Source organism: Penicillium malachiteum, assembly GCF_028827825.1.
Source record: "Penicillium malachiteum strain IBT 17515 chromosome Unknown utg000003l:1.0-4950554.0:1.0-4952489.0, whole genome shotgun sequence".
In the NCBI taxonomy this organism is placed as follows: Eukaryota; Fungi; Ascomycota; class Eurotiomycetes; order Eurotiales; family Aspergillaceae; genus Penicillium; species Penicillium malachiteum.
In genome coordinates, this window is record NW_026643096.1 from 4,528,579 (window position 1) to 4,549,511 (window position 20,933).

General features: G+C 45.9%; 7 protein-coding genes across 7 annotated transcripts; 4 read left to right on the top strand and 3 right to left on the bottom strand.

The window, feature by feature from the left end:
* Positions 1 to 7,738: 7,738 nt before the first annotated feature.
* Positions 7,739 to 8,235, bottom strand: N7483_007981 (Mss4-like protein; the record flags this gene model as incomplete). Its single annotated transcript, XM_057091418.1, has 3 exons — positions 7,739 to 7,756; positions 7,898 to 7,975; positions 8,032 to 8,235. The coding sequence occupies 3 exons, from the start codon at positions 8,233 to 8,235 to the stop codon at positions 7,739 to 7,741; spliced, it is 300 nt and encodes a 99-aa protein (XP_056946159.1).
* A 157-nt stretch (positions 8,236 to 8,392) lies between these two features.
* N7483_007982 (uncharacterized protein) lies at positions 8,393 to 8,692 on the bottom strand (the record flags this gene model as incomplete). The annotated part of the gene is made up of 2 exons (XM_057091419.1): positions 8,393 to 8,547; positions 8,614 to 8,692. The coding sequence occupies 2 exons, from the start codon at positions 8,690 to 8,692 to the stop codon at positions 8,393 to 8,395; spliced, it is 234 nt and encodes a 77-aa protein (XP_056946160.1).
* Positions 8,693 to 9,451: 759 nt separating this feature from the next.
* On the top strand, positions 9,452 to 11,147 carry N7483_007983 (purple acid phosphatase family protein; the record flags this gene model as incomplete). The annotated part of the gene is made up of 5 exons (XM_057091420.1): positions 9,452 to 9,989; positions 10,040 to 10,207; positions 10,284 to 10,480; positions 10,531 to 11,008; positions 11,080 to 11,147. 5 exons carry the CDS (start codon positions 9,452 to 9,454, stop codon positions 11,145 to 11,147), a joined length of 1,449 nt encoding a protein of 482 aa, XP_056946161.1.
* Positions 11,148 to 12,305: 1,158 nt separating this feature from the next.
* On the top strand, positions 12,306 to 14,571 carry N7483_007984 (uncharacterized protein; the record flags this gene model as incomplete). The annotated part of the gene is made up of 2 exons (XM_057091421.1): positions 12,306 to 12,725; positions 12,784 to 14,571. The coding sequence occupies 2 exons, from the start codon at positions 12,306 to 12,308 to the stop codon at positions 14,569 to 14,571; spliced, it is 2,208 nt and encodes a 735-aa protein (XP_056946162.1).
* A 206-nt stretch (positions 14,572 to 14,777) lies between these two features.
* On the bottom strand, positions 14,778 to 15,704 carry N7483_007985 (uncharacterized protein; the record flags this gene model as incomplete). Its single annotated transcript, XM_057091422.1, has 1 exon — positions 14,778 to 15,704. The coding sequence occupies one exon, from the start codon at positions 15,702 to 15,704 to the stop codon at positions 14,778 to 14,780; it is 927 nt and encodes a 308-aa protein (XP_056946163.1).
* Positions 15,705 to 16,622: 918 nt separating this feature from the next.
* N7483_007986 (mitochondrial 37S ribosomal protein uS4m) lies at positions 16,623 to 18,078 on the top strand (the record flags this gene model as incomplete). Its single annotated transcript, XM_057091423.1, has 3 exons — positions 16,623 to 16,658; positions 16,718 to 17,149; positions 17,212 to 18,078. 3 exons carry the CDS (start codon positions 16,623 to 16,625, stop codon positions 18,076 to 18,078), a joined length of 1,335 nt encoding a protein of 444 aa, XP_056946164.1.
* A 1,357-nt stretch (positions 18,079 to 19,435) lies between these two features.
* On the top strand, positions 19,436 to 20,865 carry N7483_007987 (OSTA/TMEM184 family protein; the record flags this gene model as incomplete). The annotated part of the gene is made up of 6 exons (XM_057091424.1): positions 19,436 to 19,478; positions 19,535 to 19,685; positions 19,733 to 20,036; positions 20,098 to 20,223; positions 20,278 to 20,427; positions 20,476 to 20,865. 6 exons carry the CDS (start codon positions 19,436 to 19,438, stop codon positions 20,863 to 20,865), a joined length of 1,164 nt encoding a protein of 387 aa, XP_056946165.1.
* Positions 20,866 to 20,933: the final 68 nt, after the last annotated feature.

A 20,933-nucleotide genomic window follows, 5' to 3' on the forward strand; every position in this document is an offset into this window, starting at 1 on the left:
CTCACGCTTCCTTCAATACGTGTTTCTGGCCTTCTTCACTCGTAGACATCCAAATCCAAATCCTCCAACAGGTTATGAGCCCGGCAGCACATACCTGACACCTGATACTTGATCACCGTCACGAGCGAATACAACAGAAAACACCTCGCCGGCCCTGAGCGTCGGGCCGGATCTCTTACTTTACTTCATATCACCCACCACCAAAGACACACACTCTCCGGCACGCCGACATGGCGGATCGCCACAATTTTGATGGAGACGATGATGATGCAGATGGATGGGGTGCAGAACTATTTCGGACAGCAGAAAACAGGACACAAGCGGATCGGTTGCCGACGAAGACAATCACTTATCCGAAGCTGACCACCTGTCTAAATAGCGATGAGAACTTCGAAGAATGGGACAAAGATCTTCGGCTGATTCTAGCAAAGGATGGTCTATTAGACCTGATTGACGTGAATATTCCCAGACCGACAAAAGACATTGAAAATGAGAATGCTATGAGATGGAGGGATATCTCTGCCGACATGGCTGTGTGGTTGAAAGACAACATCATCCCCGAACTATGGCAAGAACTCGAAATATCGACTACCCGTGTGAAGAGAGGCTACGCAGATACACTCTACAAAGAGATTGTGAAGCTAGTGGAGAAACATAACACACTGGCAAGAGCGAAAAGAATTAGAGCCTGCCGCCTGATGTCAAGTTCTGACTTCCCCCTAAAGTCTCACTATGTCCGTGCATACGTACACAACGTTATTGAGCTCCGGAAACAAGGAATGGGGCCATCCCCATACTGGGCGTTTATTACTATGCTTGACGAGGTACCGGATAAGGTTAGAGAGAAGTGGTATGAGAAGCTAGACCAAGAGGATATCAACCCGAACGATTTCACCGATATAATGTTAATCCAACACTCAAAGAGCATTCGACAGCAGCTAAGGCTGAATGATGAAGATGGCGCTGTTCCCGCGATGCAGGCAACCGGCCGAGACCGCAAAGACAAGAATAAGGACAAGGAAAAGGATTCTAAGCCATACAGAACACCTCCAAAGGACAAGACAGAAAAAGAATGGGTCGAAATCGTCAGAAAGAGAAAAGACAACAGATCTGGAGGGTGTGGACATTGCAATCTCAAAGGCCATAAGGCCAAAACATGCTGGTATCTATGTCCGTGGCTACGACGTAAAGGATGGACTCCATTGGATAAATACTGGGCTTACAAACCTGGTCTGGACTGCGAGACATGTAAACCTCTATCAGAGACTAAGTCTACAGAAGAAACTTCTCCACCACCACCCCCTACAGCAGCAACAGCCGCAGCTGCGATAGCTACAGACGCCTATCTTGATGATGTCTATAACCGCCACTACCATGCGATGGCTATTGAAACAGCTAATTTGATGATCCCTGATGATCCCTATGATGAATACATACAGTCAGTTTACAATCGTGCATGCATCTCTCAGAACGAAGAGATGTTCGATCAACAGGATGAGATTCTGGATGAAATTGCAGATATGGCTGTGGACCAAACATCCCCTTTAAAACAAGGCTTATCAAGTGATCCGGACACCGAAGAAACTCTCATTAAGATCCCAAATGAATTGGGAGCACAGCAATGGCTCCTAGACACGGGCTCAGGCAATCATTTGTGCACAAAAAGAGATTGGATATTCGATTACGTCGAGTTCAAGGATGGTATTAAATATGAATGGGAAACCTCCTGTCCGGGAAACAAAGGGACTGCATGCGGATATGGCAAAGTTAAAATCACCTTATTACAGGATGATAACAGCCTACTGGATGTCATAATTCCAGTTATGTACTCTCCAGGTATGAAATATAACCTGTTGGGAGCTTGTAAACTACGCCGTGACATACAATTCGCCTACAACGATGACACTTACGCCCTACATGACAGAGCCTCAAAGGCAGTAGTGGGACGCGTTTTCTTTCACTCAGGAGTGCCGTTTCTCAAACACAAAGACTGTGGCTTACAACAAATTGGCCTCTCCATGGCAAGTATTTCAGCCGAAATAGCCCACCGCCGTCTTGGACATGCTGGTGCCCCGAAAATAAAGGCCACTAAGAAGGATCTTGACGTCGAAGTGGACCATTCAGAACCATTTAATTGCACCGCATGCAAGCTTGGAAAATCAAAGAAAAGAATCTCTCGCATACCACAGGTCCGTGCAACGCGCCCAGGACAGATGATCCATGCAGATCTACAACAAATCCGCCCACAGGCTCTTGGTGGCTACAATTATGCTCTAATCATGACAGATGACGCTACCAGATGTCGATTTACGTGTCTTTTAAAACATAAGGATGAAGCTTCTCACGAGATGATTAAATTCGCTACGCAAATCAAGAATGACACTACCGCCTATCCGCAGGTGTGGAGATGTGATGGTGGATCAGAGTTCTATAAGTTCACAACATGGGCAAAAGAAAATGGACAACGAATTGAGCCTTCCGCCCCCTATGCACAGCAGCAGAATGGTCTTAGCGAGATATCAGGTGGCTACATCGTACAGACTGGACGGACAATGGTTATCGACGCCGAAGCCCCAGAATACATGTGGGGAGAGGCTATTTTGACAGCAACCTATATCATTAACCGGCTACGCCAAGCCCCTGGCTCACCATCTCCGGCAGAGCTATGGAATAAAGGCATGAATTGCAGAGAGCAGCCAACGTCACTAGCTTATCTCCGTGTCTGGTATTGCAAAGCTTATGTGAATATCCCTCCAGAGCGGCGTGTGAAGAGCCAAAAGATGCGTCCACGTGCATGGCTAGGCCACCTCGTAGGCTATATTGGAGAGAATGGTCACCAATTCCGTATCTATGACCCCTACACAAAGAAAGTGTCAATCCACCGAGATGTTATGTTCTGGGAGACCAAATCTGATACCCTGGTAGCTGGTGTTGAGGAGATCAAGATCTCTCAGCTAGGAAATAAGCAAATCAACCGTCAAATTGTAACAGGAGCAGTGAAAGACACAGACAGAGAAGATATTGCCCGCCTGACAGAGCTCTTGAAAGGTGCTCGCAATACATACAAGTCTCTACACCGTGAGACAAGCCGCTTTTACAACAATCAAAACAAAACAAATAAGGATCTCAAAGCCGCAGCTCGCATACATCAGCAACGTGCAGATATGTTGGAAAGACGAATTAAAGACCTCACTAAACAGCTACAGCAGTACTGTGAGGAGACACCAGCGACAGTGACATCAGAGTCCTTAACACCTGAAGTAATTGGACAATTCCCCCAAACAAATGCGCCTCTTAGAGAAAAGAAAAAATTCCATAACGAAATCTCTGGAGGATTTAACGCAGACGAATATGATGATGATGACCAGACACCAACACCAACTCCATAAACAACGACTAGTCGGTCTCAGTCAACAACTAGTCAGACCCAATCAGAAACTGAGCAAGCTCCAAGACGTTCCGGACGTGTCACAAGGGAACCGAAGCGCTTTGGAAACTTCGAAAATTGGAAGGATCTTGGCAGAAGCGTCTCTCAACCACCGCAAACTGATGGTGCAGACGATTTCGACTACATTGCAGGCCTTGAAAGTGCAATTGCGATGGCAGCTTTTACAGATAATGATGATGATTATGGCGAATCAAGACCTGAGACGGCAAAGAAAAAGGACTGGCAGATTAAGCGACCTACCACCCATAAGCAGGCTATCACCACTCCAGAAGCCTCATTTTGGCAAGCTGCAATGGATGAACAAGTGTCGAAATTGGAAGCTGCAGGTGCCTGGATCGAGGTGGATGAGATAACAAAGCCAAAACATTTACAAGTTCTACCAGGGAAATGGGTCTTTGACACCAAGACAGACAAAGATGGCTATATCACACGCTATCGAGCCAGATGGGTAATCTGTGGCAACAGACAACGTCCCAGCATTGATTTCGATGAGAATTTCGCGCCAGTAGCTGCTGACCAGACCGTGAAATTGTTGTATGCACTGATCGCTGAGAAAGGTTGGAAAGCTCGCCAATTCGACGTGATAACCGCTTATTTGAATGCGGAAATTGATAATCGACGTGTCTACATGCGCCTACCGACAGGCTTTGCGAAAGAAGGAAAAATATGCCTGATTCAGCGTGCGCTGTATGGTCTGCGACAGGCTGCACATCTCTGGTGGACGAAATTTAGCGAAATACTATGCAAATTGCAGTTCCGACGATCACAGAGCGATCCATGTCTCTATGTCCGCGGGAATTCGGCCGAAAAGACCCTTTGTATGATTGCAATCTACGTGGACGACGCAAAGATGGCCAGTATGAGTGACGAGATCAATTCTAGTGTGATCAAAGAGATTGAAAGACACATCGAGATCAAAGACCTCGGTCTACCAACGAGGTTCCTAGGCTGCGACATCAGCTTCGAAAACAATGACATCTTGTTCTCTCAACATCAGTACATTGACGGTGTTATACACACTGAACATATGGCCAGTGCAAATTCAAATACAATTCCGATCGCCACAGGCTCCGACACAAGCTTACCAATGGAAAAGACTCTATCCAAGCAAGACGCTCAATCCCTTGCAGAGATCACTGGAAAGATTGGATGGATTGCAAAGAAAACACGTCCTGATATTGCATACGCTACAGGCGTCTTACAGAGGTGTAGTGCTTATCCATCCACTGAAGCCACTGCGCTTGCGAAACATATTATTCGATATCTCACAGGGACACCAAGACTAGGATTGAAATTCAGAAAGAAGGCCCCTATTGCAGTGAGTGAAAAGGTGCCGCTGAAAGGTCTAGTAGGCTTCGTCGACAGCTCTTTTAGCAATGACCCTTGGACAAAGAAATCTGTGCAAGGCTGGATATTCATGTACAACGGGACACCGATCTCTTGGTCTACAAAGCGACAATCCCTCATTGCGCCGTCGAGTACGGCAGCCGAATACATTGCATACGAACATGCATCGCAAGAGGCTTTATTGTTGAAGAATTTGCTGGTGGACATGCAGCAACTCGATCAATCCCCCGTGATAATCTACACTGATAGCGACAATGCATACACTCTTGCACACGGTATCGGCTTTAAGCCAGCGACAAAGTGGTTAGATCTACGCTATCACATCATCAAAGAGAGAATCGAACTCGGCAAGATCAAATTGGTGCTGATCGACAGCGAGGACAACGTCGCCGATGGCCTGACAAAGGCCCTGGACACCACCAAGTTCAAAGCTTTCCGGAAAGGACTGTGGATGGTGGATGCATAAAGAAGAACAAAGAAAGGAAGGCAAATCATGTGATCTATTATTTCCTAATTGGGTAACTACACCTGATTTTATTTTATTGCAGAAATGGACATTTCAGGAGGTCTCGGAGGTCTCCGTGCTGCGAGAGCTACGGGGGGTGTGTCAGTGGTCCGGCGCGTTACGCGTGTAGATATTGGACCACTGCGGCCATATACTCTAGCTCTCACTTGCACGTGGAGATCCTTCCCTCCTCACGCTTCCTTCAATACGTGTTTCTGGCCTTCTTCACTCGTAGACATCCAAATCCAAATCCTCCAACAGCTTGACCTCCTTGCCGCTGTGCACCTCAGTAATGGGGCTACCAGCTTCTTTGTCATTGATAATTGCTTGTACAGCAGCAGGATCTTCAGTTACATTCTCGGTTTTACCGCCGAGAAGATCACGAAATCGACGCCTAGCAGACATTGCGGGTGCACGGGCAAAATAAAACGCTTCGGACTCCAGTATGTACAATATGAAAGATTGATAAGGAGGCGCGGAGATTTTAAGGTTTATTCAATGCTCGGACCGGAGATTGATAAATTCTTCTCACCGTGACCCAACAAATTATAATTTGAGCTAGATCCTGCATGGCGCGGTAACTTGAGCCACTGATCAGTCCATGGCACAAGCTGCTCTAATATCTTGACTCCGAGTCTAATCCTCAAGGCCCAAGTTTGGATTCTTTTCATTTCAATCTTAATCAAACACTTGAGAAAATCTCGCTTTTCTCACCCGGGTTGCCTTTTCCACATATCAGGATGAGCCAGTACCGAGTGAGGATTTTCCTTCCAAGGCTTGAACGATACTGTTGGAGGAATTGGAAAACGCAAAAGCCGAGCTCTCGAGTCTCGACAAAATGGACTAAAAATCCTTTGACTCCATAATTCGGACGGAAAACTTGGAATTTACCATACGAAAACTTATTTCTGAGAATGTCATATGGTGGTGAGATGTGGAGCAGTAATAGTCTTGGGCAATGGTCGGAAGATTTCCGTTTCCCAACTTGTCGCCCGAGCACATTCCTTAAGACCTAGCATAGTGGGTGATTCGACCCTAGAACCAGGGACTTGTGGAAACTAAACTAGTCTTGGTAGTGTAAATCCACTTTTTGGAGTAGAGTAATTCTAATTGTAATGAGGTCTCAGACGCATCGACTAATGCTTTTCTTGATTGGATTAAACCGGCAAGTTGACACCACTTTGGTAGGTAAAATTTAGATTAGTCTAAAGAAATATTTGGATGAAAGAAAGTGGAAATTTGCTGAATTGGAGAAATAATGATGTGTATATACTGCTTTACTGAAGCGAGACTTTTATACATGTGCAAGTTTGATGGATAGAATGTTTGTGGCTGAATCTTTTCGTCATTACTGTGAAATTGACCTTGGAATTATTGAATTGTCATGGTGTTGTCAATTAAGTTGGTAGGAATTTATCGGTCTGTTTTTCCTCACTTGGCATATTTGGATGAACTAAAAGACCGCGAACCTTGGAAGTCCGCTGTCGGCGACTTCGGAGCAGACCTTGAGACTGGACACAGTGAAAGTGAAGTTTATCTAAGACATTGCCATTCTATCTAGCCCCCGGGCCATTTTGGATATTCTCCTAAAACGTGCTCTTTTACCCTTTTAATCGTCGGATCGAGCCGCGACTTACCACAAACCATCACAAACCATAAACTGCGGTGGCACATTTACACATGCCAAGCTCGGAGATTATCGGATCAATCTTATCAGATCGGCAGCACTCCTATGTAAGGTACCTTGATCCATGGCCACTTTCATATAACAATTATAGTAGATACTGGCGAAATAAAAAATATAGTGGCCATCTTTGATTTCGGGCTAGATTGGATTGAACAAATTAGAAGTATGCCCAAACTTGAATTCGAATGACCGGTCATTATATCACATATCCTGCCGTTCCCTCGTCTGATCTCTTGATATGACAATCAGACCATTCGATATCATCCAGGATAGAGAGCCTAACTGGGAAAATTCCAAGCAGCTCTTGCACATATTTCTGTTTTTCCGCTGGTAAACTATCCACGACGGTCTTGGGCGGTCCATGTAGCTTGATGAATACATGCACACCGCATACTCGACAGAAGCAATGGCCATTGAACTTGCGTGAAAAGAGATATTCTGTAGTATTTTCCGATCCATGAACGGAGACACTGTCGCGGTGAGGGTAGATGTAGATATCAGCATTCTATCATAGTTAGCTCTGGTAGAACGGAAACGTTTCGGGATGTATGATTACTCTCTGACAAATACTGCAGTTGTCTTCTTTAACCTCCACTTCTGATAGAGGCTTCAGATTTACAGCTAGAGTAGCCGCGCCACAATAACAGCCTCCAGTATAGAGCTTTAGGTCATCACCCGACGTTGGTGGCAATTTTCCGGGGAATGAATGAGAGACAGATGCACCGTCGGAAGAACAGTCAATGCTATTTCTTTATGTCAGAGAAGAAATCTGGATTGTTTGTGAATAATTTTAAGTTAACTTACACCTTGGCTTCAAGTGTAAAGGGATTGAAACCATATAATGCTCTAGCCTATTAAAAGTTCAGGTTGCACATCGTAGACTTGGTATGCGGAGACAAGTAACACTTACATTGACAGCAATGCTCGGGCCTCCCTTTTCAATCATATGGTTCTGAGCCATGTTTACTGTCCCGCACGTAGGACAAAACTAAAAAAACTCAAAGTCGGTGATGAAAGATCGAAATTTAATTCAAGAGAGCTCACATAATGATCTCCACTTAGACCATCCACACTGTATTTGGCCATAGCTTGCTGTCCGATTGTAATCCGGAACTGAGATTCCTCGGGAAATACCCAGAGATAGCCCTTCTTGCTACACATCGAGCAAGGGCAGGTGAAAACATGCCGCAGGGGGTTGGTGTAGATCCAGATCAAATCTGATTTGACCGCAATGACAGTTGCCTTCATAATGTCTTGGCGACGAGATCTCAGTGTCACTCATGGTTGCGTCAACAGGTGGGCAGGTTGAGTATCAGAGACAAAGAGGGGATCTTTATCTATGGCAGCCTTTTCGGCGCTAACTTTACTTGATTGAGTATAGTCATACAATGCCGCTACCTACCTATCAACTTCCGACCAGATAGACCTCTTCGTATCCTGATTTGGGGATTGCACTAAGTCCAGTGCTTTTTTCATGAATCTGATCGAGGAATCTTCCACGATTGACTAAGTCGGGGTCACGGCGGAAGAGAATGGTTGACTGAGGAGCGGATGGAGTTTCTGGTCATACTATGTCAGAATCTGGCTGTTAGCCACTGTCCTCAAGAAATGCCTGATCAAATCTACCTAGAAGAAGATGAGTAGAGCCGTTATTGATCTTTATCTGGCTCCCATCCTTAATACCGCCAAATGAAATGGATGTCATGATGTATTTGCGAGGCAACTTCCGTTTGTTTCTGGGCAGTTGATATATCAACTCTCAGCTCTGGGGATCTGAAGGTCCTTCTCATCATTAGGTTACCTGAGCACTTGAAGGAAGCCATGAGATCCGATTTCATCTATAGATAGAGTGATGATGATAATTCGGACCAAAATCCGTTCAAATGTTCAAAATGCAGCTACTAAGATCTATGCCACGACTTATGACAATTGAAGATATCAACTCTAAGAGAACTACTTCCACAACCCTCCAAATTTCCTCAAGATGGAAGCACTTTAGCTCAGGCTAGAAAATAGTGGGTGTGGAACGTGGGGTCGGAGTCCCTACAGGCTGAAGTGGGTCTCATCAGCCGCCTCCAGATGAACCCATGGATGTATACATACCAATATTCTACACCTTCAATACAACTGCCAATATGTCGGTACTCGGCACGAGGTAATTCAATCGAAGAATCGAATCGGGAAGGTGCCATCACTCCCCTCGCCGAATCAAGGTACCGATGATTTTTAGAAAAGTCGCGATTGGCCTATAGAGATACGCTAAGTATTTCGGGAAAGGCTTAGTCGACCCTATCCTCCACGTGGGGAACACCACGAACTTGATAGGGGACTAGATCAGGGTACCCCATAGACAAGGCCATCAACATGAGAATGGTCAATTCTAGAGGATTTCTTCGAGAAATTCTACGACCCGAATGATATTACTCCTGCATTGACTTGCATCGACTAATTCTCTAGTGACAAAATGACGTCTCAGGCACTTTTGATGCTTGGTCTTGCAGCTGTCGGACAAGCTGCAAAGGGGTTCAAAAACAATGACTCCGTATGTCGGGGCAGTGAAACCGCACCGGAACAGTTGCACTTCAATTACGCGGGTGACCGTGGGATGACAGTTAGCTGGAATACTGCATCCAAGCTTCAGTCCCCTACAGTTCGATACGGAAGAGGCTCTCAACTGAACCAAGTTGCGTACTCCGACGTCTCGGTCACTTATCCTACATCTACTACTTATAGTAACCATGTCTTTATTGATGGATTGGAACCTGATACTGAGTACACCTTTTCTGTTCTCTGTGCCGAGGAAAATGATCAGCATCGCTTCAAGACTAGTCTTCCAGCTGGAAATCCTCGTCCATACACTTTCGCTTACATTGCGGATCTGGGCACCATGGGCTCATTGGGATTGTCTGATTATGGACAGTCGGATGCTCTCAGTCCAGGAGAGATCACTACTATGCAATCCTTGATGGATTTCAAGGACGAATTTGAGTTCATGTGGCACAGTCAGTATTTCCCCAGCATAATTTCGACAGTGTATTGACAAATTCTATAGACGGTGATCTGGCATACGCCGATGACTGGCTCAAGGAGGAGCAGGACGGATTCTTGCCTAATACCACGATTGACGGCGGTGCTGCGGTGTATGAGGCCATCTTGAATGGTTTCTATAATGAAATGGCCGGAAATGTGACCATGGAGCGCCCATACATGGTTGGTCCAGGTACTTGCTTCTATCCCGACCTTGCATTAACCATCTCTATCGATGAATTCCTCGAACTGACAGTATAATTCCATAGGCAACCACGAGGCAAACTGTGATGACGGTGGCTCTGGCGATTACACAGAGAGCATTTGTGTGCAAGGCCAGACCAACTTTACTGGCTTCCGAAACCACTTCCGTATGCCCTCGGCACAGTCCGGTGGTCTTGAAAATTTCTGGTACTCTTGGGACTATGGCTTGGTCCACTATATTCAAATCAACACTGAGACTGATGTAGGTTTCAACCCCATCCAAATGAATGATCACTGTGCTAATTATTTTAGTTTCTTGGTGCTCCGGATCTTCCTGGCGGCAGTGCTGACGAGAATGCCGGTCCATTTGCTCCAAATGGTACCCAGGTTGAGTGGCTGAGGAAAGACCTTGCTTCAGTTGATCGCAAAAAGACACCTTGGATTATCGTCGCTGGTCATCGACCCTGGTATGTTGACGATGCCAAGTGTGATACGTGCCAGGCCGCTTTTGAGCCTCTGTTTCTGGAATACGGAGTCGATGTCGCTCTTTTTGGCCACAAGCATTTCTATGAACGACTCTCAGCTATTGCCAACGGCACCGCTGATCCAAAGGGTCTGGATAACCCCTCTGCTCCTTGGTACATTGTTAATGGTGCGGCTGGTCACTATGAGGGCTTGTCATCTTATGATACCCCTGTGGCGAACTATACCGTCAAGGCAATCGATACTGTCTACGGATGGAGTCGTTTCACTGTCCACAACTGCACTCATATCACTCAGGACTTTATTGGTAAGTTAATCTGCTCTTATCCTGAAGTATTTGTAAACTTGAGTGATTGCTGACATGCTTCTCCCCTGTAGCGAGCGGCAATGGTAGTGTGATTGATTCAGCTACTCTCTACAAGAAGCACGATGGATGCAAGTTCTGATCGTACTATCCTTGATTTTTTGAATTATCACTCCTCAAACTTATCTTGCTCTGAGATAAAATTGGATTTTGGCATATTCAAGTTCAAGGCCAAATGTTTACCTTATATCACTGCATTAGCGACGACTCGGAGTTCCATAGCACTCCAGGTAGTCACTGGTAGTAATAGACCGGAAGAAAACATACGGCTATATCTTCCCGTCGGAAATATTAAATTCAACCGCTATATCATGTTTTCATCATTAGTATCTCATCCTAAATCATACCTTCAACTAGAATTTTAAGTGCATATACTATCAGATGCATAATCCGTATCACTATCAGGTAAAATATGCGATTTCATCCCAGAAATTTCAAATCAGGGGCAATGAAGTAAAATCTTTCAGACAGATCATATCTCTCAGTTCGCTATAATAGCCAATATGTGAAAGTAGTCGACTTTGTTATATAGTTAACGTGATTCCCAAGCGAGTGGATCACCCAAGCAAGTGGATCACCTCCAAACACCATAGTTAAGGCGATAAATTACAACTTGATATCTCAGCAACTACGCTCTTTATATACTTTTCCTCCTAACCCGACAATAATCAGGTCATGTTTAGCCTCTTTAGAAAGTTAAGGGAAAATCTACTTGTTGGTAGTTCAAAAGAGATATATTTGTGCCTCATTACAATGTAATTTTCGGTATCGTGACAAAATAGCTTTAAGATTTTCTTGAAACTGATTGAGAGTGCTCACAAGCCTTATCAATAGCTATCGACAAATAATCGAATAAAATAAGAATGTGGTTGCTGAGATATCAAGTTGTAGTTTATCGCCTTAACTATGGTGTTTGGAGGTGATCCACTCTCTTGGGTGATCCACTCGCTTGGGAATTACGTTAGTTAGTTACTCCGATTAAAGTTTCTGCCTTGAGTCTCAGGCCTCAAATCGAAATTCGGATGACATAAACCCCCCCCCATATCGCGGAAAGCGGTCAGCCTCATCTCCGACGCGCTTATCAGCGACGAGACTCGAGTCCAATTTCCCTCAGATAGAACCTGAGCCTCGACCTGTCATTTCACCTGATTATGCCGATACACTTCTAAAAATTTGAAATTCACCCTCCACCTGTTCAATCCTGCTCTCTTCCCACCCTCTATCAATTCATGGCGGGGGCATGGAAGACAACGACGATGACTACTTCTCCGATGACTTCGATTCTCTACCCCCGGGTACATTGTTCGAGCTAGAACAAAGTGCCTTTCAAGCAACTCAAGCGCAAGCATCTCAGTATCAACATGTTCAAGCCCAGCAAAACAATAACCTCCTACCTGGCCAGGTCAACACGGCTGCTCAGACGACCTCGACTCTGAAACCGCCACCTCGTCTGCATACTGGATTAACGAACGACTATGATACACTCGAAGTGGGGGAATTGGAGGCGGAGGTGTATGACAATGGAACTAAATCCGTGACGCCTGCTCAAGGCCATCCAATGCAGCATCAATGGGTTATGGATGGCACGATGGATGATGTGATGGATTTGGACGATAACCCGCAAGGGAACATCCATCAGTGGAATTTACATATAGAGCAGGTATGATTTGTGAAATGTAGAGTACTATCCGGTCCCGCTGGCTAACTTGTGGTTACAGTTGGAACGGGAAAAAGAATCAATGCGCCGAGAATTAAACGAAGCGAAAGCGCAAGTGGAAACCAAGGCTGGTGAAATCGCAATCATCCGATCTAAACAAAACAGAATGGTTGAGGAATATGATCGCAAGATGGCGGCTTTGCGAAAGGCTATGACTGATCAGGCGACAGAACATAAGGAAGCGGTTGAAGCGGCAATGTCTGAAGGGAAGATGCTAGCTACGGAGAACATCTTTCTACAGCATGATTTAGCAGAGGAGGCACATCAACTGCGCAACTTCAAGTCGAAGCATCGAAACGAGGAGAGGAACCCGCCTGTCACACCTAGGAAGAACCGAGTCCTTCCATTCCGAGATGGCTTCGATGACGATGAAATGGCTGCGGTCTCGCCTAGTAAATCCGCGGCTCGGTCGAAACGAGCGACTCCGACAGTGCCTGGAAAGCGAAAACGACAGTCCAGTCAAGATAGCCCTGCCCGGTTACAGTTGAGTCCTGCCGGCGAGCCGATGATGATTGATGCTCCTACTACTTCCGATCCGTCATTCGAGGACATCGCTCCTTCTATTGGGTCAATCGAACGCGATCAGCGTGTGATGAAACGCCTATTAAATCATCGCATGCTTCCTGGTCAAGAAACCGATATTGAGGCCTTAGCCAAGATCTCCTTCCCTTCTCAACCGACTCGACCTATTTCCAGCATTCTCTTGGATGACCTAGCTAGGTTGGACAAGGGCAGCTTTGTGGTGGAACACATATATACGATCGGGTCTCTCTGGCAGCGTGCCTTGACAGAACGTTTCTACGAGCCCGTCCCTCGATTTATGACGGTCGTTCGATACGTCCTAATGATGAATGACATCCCCCTTCCAGACCTGCTCCAACCTCTTATCGTCGTACTGCAAGATTCCGTTGAGGTAAATGCAGTTCCTCGTTTTCGATTTTCACCCGCCGCACGAGAAAAAGCAAGGATACCACGACAGACACCGCAATCAGATCTCCAGCCACTCGTTGACTCAACAGAAGCTCTACGTCTACTATACCATATCTCATCCGAGCTGCTCCACGTGAAAAGCGTACTGGACGATTTCTGGCGCCAGATTCGACATACATTCATGCTAGTCATGCTCCACGGTTCACAGCCCTTGAAAGATATCGTTCTCATCATGAATCTCCTATCAACAAGTATTCGCCCAGATTCATTTGGCCCAATAATGCCTTCAGAAGGAGAACAGGGTGATGTACAGCGATGGATCGTCGATCGACTCTCCCATATGCTCAGTGAACCTGCACAACCAGATGAAGGCATTGATCCTTACACTCCACACGATATCTGTGCAATGCGACTCGAGGTCCTACTCTTACTAGAGTCATTAGCATTTAATCCCGCTGCGCCAACAAGGGAACACGGTAGTGCGATTATTGCCGCGCATCCGAACGCGTTAGCTCGATTATTTCGTTCGATGCACGATGAACTCGATGCATTGTATTCCTCACCACCGGAAAAGGATCTTCGAGTTGCACTTGTTAACGGGTTAATGCGTTTGATATTCGGTGTTATGCGTCGTCATGCCTCGTCTATTAATATGCAAGAGAAACTGGCGCGTGTTTCAGGGAGTAAGCAGAAACATCTTGTTGTTCTTACTCGACTCGCATTCTGTGATGGCTCGGTCCTTGAAGCTGGTATCGATGATGAGACTGTTGATATGGCGCATGAGTTATTAGAAGAGTGGACGAATCCTCAAGAGGCGGAGTCTCTTGCGGAGGTTTTCCCTAGTTCTAGGCGGGATTGATGGATTTGTACGATTTAAGATTTTGCATAATTGGCATGGCGCTACAGGTTGGAATGATTGCATTGGTTCAGTTTATGAGCATTATGAGTTCAGGTTTGAGATAGCAAATTTCAATTTTTTTTTAATATTCTAGCTCTAGCTACTGTATTCGTTATCACCGACTCAGTCTCTGGATTGCACAAGAAAAGCGGTACTTGCCATTGACTTTAGGCTTTTTTCTGGTATCTTCGAATCGGTTTCATTTGGCTCGTTTGGATCTGATCACGCCCAAAGAGAATATTGAAAGGGAGTATAAGAGGACTTCCAGAAACTTCGATTGCCTCCAAAGACTTGTCATATTCGTTGCTGGATTCGCCACTGAATTCATCACTAGATTCGGATTTCTTAATCTCGATGCGCTGCATTTTCCGTGGTCGGGCATTTTGATGGTCATATTCCCAACGTTCAAGAGCGATGAAAGGCTTCAAATGATCCACAAGCGCTATTAAAGCAATGTTGACATTTCCATTTGCAGGGTCAAGCCATTGATCAACATCACGAAGAAGTTTCGTGTATTTACCAGAGACACTGACCTCAAGGACCCTGTCTGGCAGTTGAGTTCTTGGGGGAGAGTATCTGAGCCATGATGAACTGGCTTCTTTTATACCGCCATTTCCCATCCTCCAGGTCGTGCCACCAACGCAGCCAATGCCTCTTCTAGTTTTAAGTTGATCCATTGGATCTAATGCATTGCTGATGTAGCAGGGGAGCATGGAGACTATCTGAGAGAATTCGGGGTAACCGTTCAACTGAACAACCAAGGCGTTTATTTCTGGGAGGAATGTGAAACGGGTATGGTAAACTGGGTCAGCTTCGTAATCGAAGTCGCGATAGAAGGTGTCATAATCGATGGAGAAGATGATATAGTCGGTCCACACCCTGCCTTTGGTCTTTTCGAAGTCCTTTCGAAACTTTACCGGGGTGTCCAGAGGATTTCCTTCTGCGTCCTTCTTGGGTTCGCCGCCACTTACTAGACCAAGCCGTTCAATTTCGAAGTCGAGGATTCTATTGAAGTATCTCAGTCCTTGGTAGGTATACCTTGGAACGGAGTCAGGTAAGCCATGCACACTGTTAAGTTGATCCAGAGTGGACATTATTGTTGATTTGAATGTCAGCCTGAGTTAGTGTCTTCGAAGAAGGATGTTGCAATAAGATTCAAGTTGCAAAGATGCTGTTACATTCATGCTGTCATGACATAAGAATGGCACAGTCATGGATAATGTAAACATTGGGACCCATGTTCTCCTCAACCTTGGAAAGTGAGAAACATGCTAAGCTAGATGTGGGTCAATGAATATGCACTCTGTAGGGACTCAGATGAACTTGGGTGGGTCATCTGGTGGGAGCTAAGACATTTTGAGCAAAGGGGAAGTCGACAGGAAGTGAGAGCTGGGGTACCACAACATACGACGCGTCTCACACCAACAAATCCAGGAGCTCCAGGGAGCAGGTAGTGACTTGGACTTGGCTGAACTAGTTACAGGGTGGGGGATCTGATAGACTACTGAACAGGTCTTTCTTTATTTACGCGAATCTCTTCTCCAAGCTCGAGTCACTGACTCAAGGTTGATGAAAAGAAAAGGTTCCAGTAATGGAGAGTGCCAAAGAATACGCCTGTCAATGACCCGGAGGCCGTTGAACAAACTGTTCCGCCGCGCTGTGCAATGCAGGGACCAATCTGTGGTGAGCCGCCTTCATGATCGCAGCTACCCAAACAAGGTAAGTATGAAGAAGAAAAGAAAAAGGAGCGGAAAGATCGAGAGAGGAAAGAAGTATTTATGGGGGGTGGGAGGGCGGTCAATGATGGCAGTACTCTAGTGCATAAGCGAGAACTGGATCAGCCAATCATAGACTACTCTTTTGTAGCCTGATATTCCAGGCACTCACAGATCAACCCCGAAGTCACGTGTCATCGAAGTTTTGGGCGAGGTTCATCAATTGATCACGGTAATCACGAATCCCGATCATCAATTCCTTCCCCACGTTGAGTTGAGTTATTCGGAGTCGCCATTATGCGGAACAGGGCTAGCAACACATTGTCCAAGGGGGTACGTCAATTCCTTCAATCCCTCCATCAGAGCTACCAACTAACAAATGTTGTCCATAGAAAATCCGTCAATCATGGAGCAAGTACAACTTGTATAACCTACAGCGATTCCGTTCCCCGGGTACAGCACACCGCACATTCTTCCAGCAAAAATGGACCGCCAAGGCTCTTTCTCGTGCCTACCACGGTGAACAAGTCCGCGAGGGTCAATGGAAGCGCATGTTCTCCAAGCGCATCCGTAGCGTGGTTCCTATGAACACCGCCGATCTCGCCGCAGATGATGGATCCTCGATGGCTGCTGGTCGTGGTTCTGGTTTGAATAACGACGTCAAGTCCCCCTCTATGCCTCGTCTGGTTCCGTATACCAACATGGCGTTCGCTCCCCTGGAGCGTCGTCTGGATGTTGCTATTTTCCGTTCTCTATTTGCTAGCAGTGCTCGACAAGCCAGACAATTCGTTATCCACGGTGCTGTCACTGTCAATGGACAGAAGGTAAGCCACGGACTTGGCTCATTCTTTACTCAATGGGTATTTACTAACTCTGTTTACTGTAGATGAGACACCCTAGCTACCTTCTTAACCCTGGCGATCTCTTCCAGGTCGACCCGGACCGTGTCATGTTCGCTACCGGCGCCCCCAAGACCAAGTTCGAGCGACGAGAGACCCGCCAATTGAAGTCAAAGGCCGCCGTCGAGGCCGAGGAGGCAGAGGCCGAGGCTGATGCCGAAGTCGAGAAGTCGGAATCCGCGGAGAAGAAGGAGAACACCAAGGAGACTCTTAAGGCTTTGTTGGCACAGGCCAAGACCGTCATGTCAAAGGACAAGGATGTTCTTGCTGCCAAGCGCAAGCAGGAGCTGCGCGGTTTCCAGAAGGCTGTGCGCCGTGTTCTGTCCCGCTCTTCAACCAGCACCATCCTCACAGACAGCTTGGAGGCACAGTTCTCCGAACTGACACTGATGTTGAATGCTAAGCAGGCAGAGAAGAAGCCCAAGGAGAATAAGAAGAAGTCTAAGGAGCAGACCGAGGTGTCAGAGGAGTCAGAGGTCGCCGCGGCTTCCGAGGAATCGGAAGTGCAGGCTAGTGACAAGCTCTCTGAGGCTTTCCAGAATGCCTCAGAGGGTAAGGACGTCGACACATCCGAGCTCAGCGATGAGGAATTCGACACTCTTCGCCGTGCTCTTACCCAGATGCGTGACAACCCCATTGATAGCTCCAAGCCCTACGCTACCCCCTGGCGACCACGCGATTACATGTCCGCCTTTGCCTTCATCCCTCGCTACCTCGAAGTTAACCAGAACATCTGCGCCGCTGTTTACCTGCGTCACCCTGTCGCCCGTCCTGGATCCGCTGAAGTCCCCACTCCTTTCGGCGAGACGATTGCCACTCCGGCCTATGGCTGGTACCTGAGGAGACGTTGGTAGAGCACCAGCGAATCCTTCTGTTTCTATAATTGTTCTATTGCCCCCATTCTTCGATGTATTACTGGGTCTTGATTTCTCCTCTGCATATCCCCGCTTGTATTGACCATGGTGTTGGTGCTTTTTGTCGTTTAGGCTTTGCCTCTGTATCACCATAGCATGATGGTTTGTAAATGATATACAATAAATTCAGTTTGAAATACTACAGTGTGCAGTGCCCCTTTAGACCGATAATATACGTCTCATAATCCCATTTACTATGCAGGGACACATTTACATCTTCAAACATGGAATAGTCGCATCCGACTCGGAGTCTGGCAGTGGAGATATAAACTCGACCAAGCCACACTCGACATCGCCACATCCTTCAACTTTGAAGTTCAGGTTGTGCACAAACAACAAAATTTTAGTACTAGGTAGTACTTATGCCGGCCCCCAATTTTATGCATTATTCTTAACCTTGTGAACATTTCAAAGATTAATTTGAAGTTTCAGCCCTATCAGGAATACGTAATCCTCCCATCTTTGGAATGCTTATCCATAGCGGCAAATATACGTATCTTCTCGCAGGGGCGATATAGTATATACGAACTTGAAGATTTCCTTTTCAGGTGATTTATAAACAACATTGGAAAGATATGCTTAATTAGACACTCATGCGAAATTCCAAAGTTGGAAGGATTATCACGCACGGTTCAAGTTCAACTTGAGTGTATCATCCATGATGTACTAGTTATGTAGACTGTGCATGAGATATTTCTCGGAAACTGGCAGGCTAGTATACATGTGCAGTAGTAGTTGACAACAGTCAAGACATAATTATGGTAAGCCTGAGCGACTTGAGATGAATACTACGAATGTACACTGTTTATTCATTTTATGTGCAGACTACTATTGTTCGCCTGGAAACTATGGATGCCTATAGGTAACACTAGGCTATATAATATTCCGATCCTAGTACCGTGACTCGACACACCTCCGCGTGCGTATACCGAGAATGACAACCAACATTGAAGTGGCAATATCTGATATCAACAACATACCATGGTAGGGCATATGTACCTAGTGAACCTTTTTTTGGTCTATATCCGCTTAGTACTACATGTATAGTGACGAAGGCCGAATGGAATGCCCCATCGCATTACGCGGCATCCCGCCCGAAAAGCGAAAAATCAAGCATAACGCCGATCATGATTGGGACTAAAAGGGTGGACCCAATTCACTTTTGACTATTTTCTTGCCTGATCTTCCGGTGTTATCCTACGTCAGAGGCTATGCTCCTTTTCTTTTATAAGAGACCTACCATCAACATTTGAAGCCTTGATCATCATACCCGTGGAACTAAGGTATCCCTGCCAAGATGACTTGGCCTAAGTGTAATTCCACTGAGGAGGATATCACCAGTAAGTCATACTGATGTTAAGTTTCTTTGTGATCGCATTCTGATTTGACGCGACAGTTCATGAGGCCGATCTCTGGGATGGAGGTATCACCTTCCACGAATTGGCTGTTATCATCAGCGCTGTTTGTACAGTGTTAGCCGCTATCCTTGCTTTCACTATTATGATCGGCCATGCAACTCATTACAGTAATCCTGCTGAACAGCGATAGTAAGTGTGATTCTGATTGATTTCGAGGTCTTGCTAACGCGCTCCAGCATCATCCGCATTCTGTTTATGATACCCGTTTATGCAATCTCGTCTTTCCTCTGCATCTACTTTTACCGACACTCGGTCTACTACGAATTAATTGGCGATTGTTATGAACCTTTTGCTATCGCGTCCTTTTTCACGCTACTCTGTGCTTACATCGCGCCTGTTCTACATGATCAGAAGGAATATTTCCGTACTATTATCCCGAAGAACTGGCTTTGGCCTATGAATTGGATGCAGAAATGTTGCTGTGGAGATCGTGATAAGGGCAAGTTGCGGAAACCAAGAAGTGGATTGACCTGGTTCAATGTATGTTTCACTTACTTTTGAAATGAGACTGCAGAAGGAGAATGCTAACCGGTACTTACAGGTAATCTGGATCGGAGTCTTCCAATACTGTTTCCTGCGAGTAGTCATGACCGTCATCGCTGTTGCAGCTGAAGCTGCGGATCGATACTGTGAGGACTCGGATAGTCCTAAGTTTGCGCATATTTGGGTAAGTCGACTGAGTCCCTGGTTACTAGGTATGAGCTTCGCTAATATCATCTAGGTCATCTGTATCGAGTCAGTGGCAGTTACTATTGCCATGTACTGCCTAATCCAGTTTTACTACCAAATCAAAGATGACATCGCGCATCACCGCCCATTCCTCAAGATTCTTTGCATCAAGCTTGTTATTTTCCTTTCTTTCTGGCAATCTGTGCGTATCCCCTCCTTCGTTTTCATATTCATGCTAATAATCGTTCAGACTATCATTGATTGGTTAACTTCCTCCGGAACAATCAAATCGTCCTCGAAAGTCCAACTCTTCGATTGGAACAATGCTCTACCTAATCTCCTCATCTGTATCGAGATGTTCTTATTCGCTATCCTTCATTTCTGGGGCTTCCCTTGGAACACATATATCCTGACTGAAGAAGCTCGGAAAGAGGGTGGTCAACGGTATTATGGTGGCTGGATGGGATGGAAAGCGTTCCTTGATGCTGCGAATCCTTGGGATCTAATTAAGGCTACTTCTCGTGGAACTCGTTGGTTATTCGTGGGTCGGAAACATCGTGAGGAGGATCCTAGTTATGATATGGATTTGCCGAAACAGGAACCTGCTCGTCTCTCTAAGGAGGAGACCCCCGTCGCTTAAGTGATGTGATTCATGATTTATGATGATACCCGTGGACGCTGGTTACCAATCGATGTTAATTGGTCATT